Source organism: Carya illinoinensis, chromosome 5 (genome assembly GCF_018687715.1).
Source record: "Carya illinoinensis cultivar Pawnee chromosome 5, C.illinoinensisPawnee_v1, whole genome shotgun sequence".
Lineage (NCBI taxonomy): Eukaryota > Viridiplantae > Streptophyta > Magnoliopsida > Fagales > Juglandaceae > Carya > Carya illinoinensis.
The window spans coordinates 451,555-461,826 of NC_056756.1; the positions used below are offsets into that span (position 1 = coordinate 451,555).

A 10,272-nucleotide genomic window follows, 5' to 3' on the forward strand; every position below is an offset into this window, starting at 1 on the left:
AACAATGCTCAAGTGATGAGAACCACTCAACAGGTTCTGAACGAATTTCTGAACTTTGTTTCCTTGTTTTGAAAATAGGCTAATCGAGCTTTAAGGCAGGCTACATTGGGAACCCTAAATTCCCTGATAGTTGCTTATGGTGATAATATTGGTCCATCTGCATATGAAGTTATTATTGTGGAACTTTCAGCTCTGATTAGGTTCTCTCTTGTTACTTTATCTTGATGTTCATTTAACTTCTTTTCAAAGTTGGGAATGGTTAGGGGCTATTTAGAATTTTGGATTACTTTCTAATAGTAGTTATTGTTCATAAACTATTTTCCAGTGATTCAGACTTGCATATGACTGCTCTTGCCCTGGAACTCTGTTGCACCCTGATGGCTGATAGGAGGCCAAGCCCAAATGTTGGTTTGGCTGTTAGAAACAAAGTTCTTCCTCAAGCACTAATATTAATAAAGAGCTCATTGCTGCAGGGGCAAGCCCTTTTGGTACTTTATCTGCATTTGACTTGAATTGGGTTTGATCTAGAATATAAGGTTGTTAAAAACATTGCTTGTGCAATTTCAGGCTTTGCAAAATTTTTTTGCGGCACTAGTTAATTCAGCAAACACAAGTTTTGACGCCTTACTGGACTCTCTTCTTTCAAGCGCTAAACCATCTCCACAGTCGGGTGGGGTTGCAAAGCAGGCATTGTATTCAATAGCTCAATGTGTAGCTGTTCTCTGCCTTGCTGCTGGTGATCAGAAATGCTTGTCAACTGTTGAAATGCTTACTGAAATCCTCAAAGATGACAGCAGTACCAATTCGGTAAGTTTTCTTTCCCTCTATATCCAAGGTGGCTTTCATATACATAAAGTCCATTATTGAATGTTACATTTTTAGTAGTAGTTGATCATTTCCAGTAGAGTTCTCTGGTTTTCATGGATTTATAAATATTGAGTTTCGTAGGTAGTCTCTTGTATTGGGTTTTATAACTCACAATGGAGGCTGTATGATGAGTAATATGGTTGGATGGAATTTGAACATGGCAAGACATACTGAAGAAACCAGATGGAGTGCCTTTTACCAATACGGAGAAGCACATTGAAGAGAAACTATGCGTTGTCCTAGATCACTCTATCTCCCTAAAGCCAAAACTCTCAAATTCTCAATTAACCTGATTGCAGGCCTTCTCGGAGGATTCCCATACGGTTCTCTAAATTTTAGCTAAGAAGGACACTCCCTATAATTTTATCCTAAATTTTACTCATCTTCAAAAAACATCCTACATCCCATTTTCTATCATTTCTCTATTCTATTAAAATAATATTCTTCTATTCTTTCTTTATTACTTTTTTCTCTCACTTTCATTTCCATTCTTAACTTCTAACTCTTTTGTCTTATTCTCTTCTATTCAAATATCATATTCTAATATTTTTATAAATACTTATACGAATTTTTTTCCTGGATACAATATAATTTTTTTAAAACCAACATGTGTATTAAAAATAATAATTTTTTTTAATATGTGAATTTCCAATGCGATGGTATTTTTTAATATCATTTTGTCCGTATATTACTTGAGTAATATTTGATTTGCATTTTAATATCAAAGTGAAGGAGCTAACAAATATCAACAGCTTCATTGCTGTTGGTATGATTTGCATTGCTGTCCTAAGATCAAACCAACAGCCACTTCATCACAAACAAGCAATTGAAATGGGTTGGAACAGCTCATACCAACAGCCCCAAAATCACGGTAACAGAAGAGAAATGGCAAACTGCCTCAATAAACAAACAGCCCCTTCGTAAAAAACAAGCAATCAAAATGGCAAAGAAGGGCTGTAATCAAATAGCCCCTTCATCACAAACAACCTTCAATACAAACACATATTCGCCACAACCAATCTGACCAAAATACCAACAGCCCCAAACTCACAAACAGCCCATCGAAATGGCAAACTGCCTCAATAAACCAACAGTTTAAGAAGAAAAAACAAGCAATCGAAATGGCAAAGAACAGCAGTAATCAAACCACTAACTTCATCACAACATGCCCTTCGATCCATGCCAAGCAATTCCCTATCCAAACTGACCAAAATGATCACACAAGCCCCAAAATCACAAACAACCTCACAAAATGGCAAGGTCCCGATTTCAAAAATTCATTGTAAACGTTTGGCACATCGAAATGCCAAACCCTAGAGCACAATGAAAGGAACAAATATCACAAGCAAAGATTTCAGAGGCCAAAGTTAGACCCAAATGCAAGGAAAAAAAATTCTCAGGAAATATGCATCAGAGATTCAGCCATGGGAGCCCAAAAATTGTGCGGCAGAGACGACGACAGAATCCAGCCATGGGAGGGGGCATCAGTAGGATAAATCAAAACAAGAGTGAGAAATACTTACAGGGTTTTCGCTCCAATGAAGAGAAAGCACCGTCAATGGTGGCTGCGTTGCTAGAGAGGGAAACATCGAAGAAGAGGGCAACATAGAGTGGAGAGAGAGGGAACACGTGGGAGCAATAGCCGAAAGTCACTTTGGGGATGAACAGTTGTTTCCCATGTAAGGGAAATCACTTTTTTGTCCCCAATAGCAAAACCCTAAAATAGGGAATGGGATGGGAGGGGGTTTTATCAGCTCCTCCCTAAAATTGTTCCCTATAATTGGGGGATAACAGTGAAATAGGGCACCGGATGAGAATGCTCTCAATATCTAGTTTACAAAGGACCCTTGGTTTACTTGAGCTGAGTCTACCGTCCAGACATTCATTAGCATTAGGCACTAGATCTAAAATTAGTCTATCTTTAATAAGCATATTTTGTGGCTTTGAATGAATCTTCTCAATAACATTAGTCAACTGATTAGCAAGGATTCTGGCAATTATCTTTTAGACTTCACTCACAAGACTAATGGGGCAGTAGACTTTAATGACAACTACTACTACTACTACTACTAGTAGCAGCATTTTTAGGAATGATGGCTATGAAAGTTGCATTAAGACTTCTTTTCTCTTAGAACTTACTATTGGTGTGGAAATCCTGGAATATACTCATAATGTCGTCTTTAATCACATTTTAGCAAACTTGAAAGAAAGCAGTTGTAAGTCTATTCAGGCCATTTGCTTTGTCACTATTCATACTTTTGACTATGGAGATAGGGCCCTTAACGAATCTTCCTAGAGGTACATATGGAAGAGCTGTGGAAGAGTATTTGGCAGACTAATGTGGTTCCAAGAGCAGATTTTTTTTTTTCGCTTGGTAGCCTCCTTAGGGAGTTCCTCTTATACTTGGGTTCTATGGGCGGCAATATGGATTTAATGGGCTGAATTTTCATTGTTTCTTTGTATCTTTTTCTATTTATGTTGTCTTTTTAATAAAAAAATTTGATTGCTAATAAAAAAATTTCTATAGATATTTGCACATGCATGTACATGCACATTTTTGCATATCAAACTGAGTGGGATGATGGATTTTATACTTTCAGTCTAATTACCAGACTTATGCTTGTTTATGCCTGATTCTATCAAATGTAATGAGTTCCATGTTCAAAATTACTAAAGAGTTCTAGAGGCCCACTAACCATTCTATCCCCACCCAAACCTTATAAATCTTTGCTAGACTTTGGATGAGGAATGACATTTGTCTGGGGCACACACGTGACCCCTATCACTACAATGGAGACTAATCTGATTTCTATGTTATTGTAACTTTGAAGAACATTTTCATTTGCTCTCTCTCTTATGGCACCAATCTCTCCATCCTTTTGTATTCTCCAATTACAATTGCTTTCATTGTTGCTTTTTAGGCGAAGCAGCACCTTGCCTTGTTATGTCTTGGGGAAATTGGGAGAAGGAAAGATCTAAGCTCTCATGCGCATATAGAAAATATTGTCATAGAGTCCTTTCAATCCCCCTTTGAAGAGATAAAGTCTGCTGCCTCCTATGCTCTTGGCAATATTGCTGTTGGTAATCTATCCAAGTATTTGCCTTTTATCTTGGACCAAATTGATAATCAGCAGAAGAAACAATATCTTTTGCTTCATTCCTTGAAGGAGGTGTGTGCTCTTGAACTAGCATTCTATATTAGAGCTGGATTTCCTTCTATACAATGGTTTAATTCTATCCCATCTTGCAGGTCATAGTAAGACAGTCCGTGGATAAAGCTGAATTTCAGGATTCTAGTGTTGAGAAGATTCTTAAGTTACTATTTAACCACTGTGAAAGTGAGGAGGAGGGTGTTCGCAATGTTGTAGCTGAGTGTCTAGGGAAAGTTGCACTTATTGAACCTGCAAAACTTGTTCCCGCACTCAAAGTATTTCAACAGATGACCTTGTCTACTTCTACTTATGCTAATGATGAATTCTATATTTGCATTTGAATGGGTGTAAAACTGTCTTCTATTCTCAATTTCTTATAGGTACGAACAACCAGTTCAGCTGCATTCACTAGAGCTACGGTTGTCATTGCTGTAAAATATTCTATAGTTGAGAGGCCTGAGAAGATTGATGAGATTATATACCCTGAGATCTCTTCATTCTTGATGCTTATTAAGGATCATGACAGGGTAATGCTCAAACCTTGAGATCCCATCATTCATCTCTACTGTCTCAAACCTTTTGTGAGTAGATGTGTAGTAGTCGGTGATTATGGGCTTTTCGGCCTTATGGTTACTTATTTATCCTTGGCACGCAGCATGTTAGGCGTGCAGCTGTGTTGGCTCTAAGTACATTCGCTCACAATAAGCCAAACCTCATCAAGGGACTTCTTTCTGAATTATTGCCACTTCTTTATGATCAGACAATTGTTAAGGTAACTTACAGGTGTTAATATTATTTATGATGAATGAATGTCTGCCTTCCATTTTGTTATTAAAATGCCTGTGCATGTTATCTAATGTAAAGATCCTCTACGACTGGTCCTTGTACTTACATGCTGGATTAGCATGTTAAGCTTATATGTTGTGGTATCAATTACATCGAACACATCTTCATACTATTCCAGTGCTTTAATGCTGTACTTCATTTTTATATAGCTTCTTTGTGTGGATATTTCTGAACTGTTTTTTGAATATCCAAGTTCTTTGAGAAGCCCTTTTTAAGCATGCTATGTGCACTTAAAAGAGACTGTCGGTGGTATCCTTGATTGAGCATATCAATTTGTTAGATTTGAGTTTTGGGTTTTACTTCAGATAGTATGAAATTTTTGAATGATTCATGTAGTGGGGATTATTAATTAACTAGAGGTCAAATGGTGCTGACGGGGCTTTTACTAATGGTTGTTGAGTTTTGGGTTTTACTTCGTATAGTATGATATTTTTGAATGATTCATATACTGGAGATGATCAATTAACTTGAGGTCAAATGTTGCTGAAAGGGCTTTCACTAATGGTGATTTTTATGTAATTATTTATTGTAGAAGCATGATCTGCTGCCTTGTGGAGTTTTCTGTTCATGTTCTGCTAGTTTTGTTGTCAACTGTTTTTGATGTTCCAGTTGCTCAGGTGGAGTAGAATTCTATCATAATTTATGCTATCCCCACGATAGCTCTTTTCTAAATTATTTTCTTGATTCTAGCACTTCAATATGTGCATGAGATAACTTTTGCATAGAGTTACTCAGCTGTTCTCTTTACACCCCGAGTGAGACTTTTTCTGATAGGTAATCAATCATTTTATTAATAAGGGAAAGGCATGGCTCAAGTACGCGTGTTGTATACAAGATAAACACGTTAAAATTATAAGCTGATAAAAGGAAATCATGGACATTTAGTCCATTAAAACCCATTAACATAAGCCCAAAGAAACAAAGTGTTGGATAAGGAATTTTTAAATTCATATTCCCGTTCTCAAAACTTATATTGTTCCATTACCTCTAAATGCACCATAGTAAGCATATGTGACCCATCATCCATTTCACTGCAATTCGTGGGTTGCTATATGGACCTCGCTAGGATGCCAGAAAGTCAACCACCCCTCTTGGCATGACCCACGTCCCAAGCCATCCTCCCCACTCACCAAAGAAACTGCTCCAGAGAGCTCGAGCAACCTCAGTGAAAAAATAGACAATCACATCTTTCCCGTTCCTTTTACACATGCTATAACTTTTTAGTATAGGTGGAAATTTTATGCCGTTGTTGCTTGGAATAACCCTACTATTCTCTCTCTCTCTCTCTCTCTCTCTCTCTCTCTCTCTCTCTCTCTCCCCTGTCGTATTGTTCACTATTATTATATCTAAATTGTCTGATGTTCTATTTTATAATTCCTGTTGCAGCAAGAATTAATAAGGATAGTTGATCTTGGTCCTTTCAAGCACATTGTGGATGATGGACTGGAATTGAGAAAGGCTGCTTTTGAATGTGTGGATACATTGCTGGATAGTTGTCTTGATCAAGTGAATCCTTCATCTTTTATCGTCCCTTACCTCAAATCTGGTCTGGATGGTTAGTTTTAATTTGATTACATAAGTTGTCTTGATCAAGTGAATCCTTCATCTTTTATCGTCCCTTACCTCAAATCTGGTCTGGATGGTTAGTTTTAATTTGATTACATTCTTATGCCTACCATTTTTTATTTGTTATCAATTTAGATTTGGGGGTGGAACTTGATAGTAGCCTCAATGTGTCTAATATTTTTGGGTTTTTATGTTTCAAATAAGATAAAACTCTGGTTTACTATATATATATTTTTTTGTATGGAATTGGTTCCTTTTCACAGGGCGTATGTGTGCTTTTTCTCTTTTAATGAGTTAAAGTATTTATATGTGATTGAAGGTTGTACGCCAGGTGATTATTATTTTACCTCTTGAAATACCATTCTCTTTAATTGGTTTTTAAATACACTGTTAAAAACGTGTTTTTGATCTAGTCATTCGGGTTCATAAGTGATAAAACGGTCTTTATGGCTGAATCATAAGAGTTAGTTATGTTGTTTTTATGCCTATCTGGATACAATGATAACATTATGGTGTTTTATTCCTGTTTACATGGACTATGCCTGTTGTGTTTTTGAAATAAAATCTTCAATGATTTGTTAAAAGAAAGCTATGGTGTTTGCAGTTTTTAGTGTTTTCATCAATAATTTTGGATTTGTCTCTTTCAGATCATTATGATGTTAAAATGCCTTGCCACCTTATCCTCTCCAAACTTGCGGATAAGTGTCCATCTGCTGTACTGGCAGGTTAGTGATTTCATTGGTTTTTCTTTACTAAGATTTAGCCGAGATCCAGAATTCTTATCTAAAGTTAGTTGTGCGTCCATTAGTGTTGGACTCGTTGGTGGATCCTCTGCAGAAAACTATCAATTTTAAGCCTAAGCAAGATGCTGTGAAGCAAGAAGTAGATCGAAATGAAGACATGATCCGCAGTGCTCTTCGTGCGATTGCATCCCTAAATCGCATAAGGTTTTGCTCTTGTACAGTATCTGGACGTTTTAATTGACGTCTCCTAATTCTGATTTGGTTTTCTTTATCTGATTAGGTAGTATTTTCTTTTATTTTGAAGATTTTGGGGGTCAGAGTGTGATCTTGTTAAAACTCGTCGCTTTATAGGCCAATATTCTGAACCCGTGGGGCTTTTCAATTAAGGGTTTTTGCTTAAATTGATCCCTTTCACCAAGTGCACTTAATTGTGAATTGTTGCTCTGCTATACCCTATAGAAAAGTTCCAAGGAAAAATTTTCAGGAAATAAGGCTCCAAGAATGTCAAATATATATATATATATATATGATCTAAGTAGAGAACCTAGATAACCCATTGGAGTAGCTGGTCTCATCATGAAACATGTGTTTAAATGATTGAGGCAACAATAAATAGAGAACTGAAACTCCACTAGAAAAGTAGCGGGCTGGGTCATTAATCTTTTAGTCAAAGTGATTATTCAGCTTTGGGATTGAATTGATTATCATTTGATATTAATGGCTTCCTTCCCTAAATGTTATCAACTCTGTTTTATTTCTCTTCCTGCGTGCACACATATTGGTCTGTCCTGTATTTGTTTGTCTTTATCAATGAATCTTCAAATGCTATATAGTATATTCTGTTTTTTCTGCAGCGGAGGAGATTGTGGCCTTAAATTCAAGAGCCTTATGAGTGAAATATCGAGATCTCCTGCACTCTGGGAGAAGTACTATTCCATCAGGAACGAATGATAGAAATGTTGGACTGACGCTATCTTAGTGTAATGCTGGATTTCTCTTGTGGGGGAACTGAAGAATACAGAGCATTGTCCCCCATCTGATGCATGCCGGATAAGCTTTAGTGGGGCCAAAAAAGGTGGGAATTGGTCTTAGCCACATCGAGACATGTGAAGGGGTCTTTTGCGGGTTTGTATTGTTGCTTGAGCTTTTAGAGAGGAACCTCTTTCTTTTCACAGGAAGACTAGATTATGGTTTTCCTAGGAGTATGCATTTGTCATTTGGTCATATGATCTCATCAGCATTTACTCTTCCCCATTCAAACCCTCCTCTGCTTGCTCCAGATAGAAATGCAGAATATATATATATATATATATATATATATTGTATGTATTCTTTTTTTTCCATGTATTTACAACCAGATATGGAAATGCAATAGACTGATACTTTGTCATCTGAAGTTTGATTGTGCCCTTATTATTTTATATGGTTGCCATTTGCTCGTCCAAGTGTGGTTATTGTCACTGATCTGCAACTGTGTTTTATTCTTCCATCTGAGATTTCTCGGTGGTCGCTAACTGATCATTGGTCATTAGAGCAAGTTTGGATTCTTGGATAATTTTATAATTTTGTGAATAACAGTGAAATAGTTTGAGTGAATGTTTTTTGGATTTCATTAAGGAGAGAGAAAAAGTTGAACAAAAATATTATAATGATTAGATTTTGTGTTTGATTGAAGTTTGAGAATGAAATTTTCTCATAATTTTCAGTCTCCAAACATACCCTCAAGCTTAAGATTTAGTTGCACATTAGTCTTCATTTAGGTTGTGTTTGGCCACAAGGAATTTTTATCTTAAACATAAAATTATTATCTCATCATTACAACTTTCTCAAATTTCCATATAAAATATAATAAACAATTTAACTTTTTCTTAACTTTTTCAAATCCCAATACAATAATAATATTAAAATATAATATTTTAATATTTAATCTTAAAACTCAAAATTCTCATCTGAGAATTCTCAGTGGCCAAACAAAACCTTAGTATGTATGAATTCTTACTTCCTTTCACAAGGCCACACGGCTAGGGCTGTGCAAAATAAGCCTGTAGCCTGTCCGTCTGTAAAACCCGATCCACACAATCCGAATAAAGTCGGGTTCGACTTAACTACAGGTTCGACATCTTCCAACTCGACATTTATCAGTCGAAACTGGTCCATCGTAGGCTGAGAGAATGAGGACAGCAAAGAGGCGAAGGACCAGATGGTCGAGATGGGGGGAGAGTGTGGGTGTGAGTCGACTTAGTTGTGCAAAAATACATTTTGATTTGATCTGATCTGCAGCTTGTCGAGTCGTCTGGACCACGGTGGAGCAGCAGTGGCCCTGCAACTCGGTCCACGGTCCCTCCTTCCTCAACCTTCAAACCCATTTCCGTAAGCTTAGATCTCCATCACCTCAAACTATAAGCCAAAAAAATTTCAAACCCGTAAGCTTGGATCTCCGTTGCCTCAACCTTCAAATCCATTCCCGTGGAAGCTTGGTCCCTCCATCGCCTCAAACTACAAGGCAGAAAAATTTCATCCCGTGGGTATCAAGATTACGTCATTTTGAAAGCTAGATCTTAATCGAAAATGCATATTTTTTTAACTTTTTATGATTTATGGTCCGTATGCTAAAAATGAGAAAGGTTTCTTGTGTAAAGTACAATAGATCTCCATGGTTAATTTGTAGCAATGCTGGAAAGAAGCACTGTTTTGTTTGAAACACCGTTGGGATATTTTGACTGTACTTTGAGGAATCTTGGAGGATGACTGTAAGCGTACCTATACAGAGTTATGGAGAATGATGGAATATGGAGGAAGAGGAAAACCCTATTCGATTTGAGGAAGAGGAAAGTAAAGAAATCTATCTCTCGGATTGGAGGTCGGACGGAGGAGAGCCGAAAATGGATTTTTTCTGCTGTGCGGATTGGATGCCAGTGCCGGACGGAGGTATGACGGAGGAGCCGGGAAAAATGAGGGCAGGCTGCTTCTCGAAGGGTTGGGGATTTTGGAATTTTGCAAAAGAAATGAGGGGGCAGCATTGTTCTGTCTTTTTTTTTTTTTTTTTTTTTCCAATTAAAAATGCCACGCCACGTCGAGCAGGATGGATCAGCAGTAGA

At 37.1% G+C, this 10,272-nt stretch overlaps 1 protein-coding gene across 4 annotated transcripts in view; it reads left to right on the forward strand.

Moving 5' to 3' along the window:
- The window catches only part of LOC122310666 (cullin-associated NEDD8-dissociated protein 1), a 29,184-nt gene extending 20,614 nt beyond the window's left edge, over positions 1-8,570 (forward strand). For 2 of the 4 annotated variants that reach the window (XM_043124758.1, XM_043124760.1), the window contains exons 19-29: positions 79-200; positions 326-488; positions 568-807; positions 3,789-4,037; positions 4,118-4,294; positions 4,400-4,546; positions 4,675-4,791; positions 6,252-6,420; positions 7,079-7,156; positions 7,240-7,378; positions 8,029-8,570. In XM_043124758.1, the coding sequence (XP_042980692.1) occupies positions 79-200; positions 326-488; positions 568-807; positions 3,789-4,037; positions 4,118-4,294; positions 4,400-4,546; positions 4,675-4,791; positions 6,252-6,420; positions 7,079-7,156; positions 7,240-7,378; positions 8,029-8,125 (1,698 nt within the window). In that variant the 3' untranslated portion in view covers positions 8,126-8,570. Of the gene's footprint in view, positions 1-78; positions 201-325; positions 489-567; positions 808-3,788; positions 4,038-4,117; positions 4,295-4,399; positions 4,547-4,674; positions 4,792-5,397; positions 5,483-6,251; positions 6,508-7,078; positions 7,157-7,239; positions 7,379-8,028 lie in introns of those variants that run through there. The other 2 variants (XR_006242654.1, XM_043124761.1) reach the window with 2 other exon arrangements.
- The last annotated feature ends 1,702 nt before the right edge of the window (positions 8,571-10,272 follow it).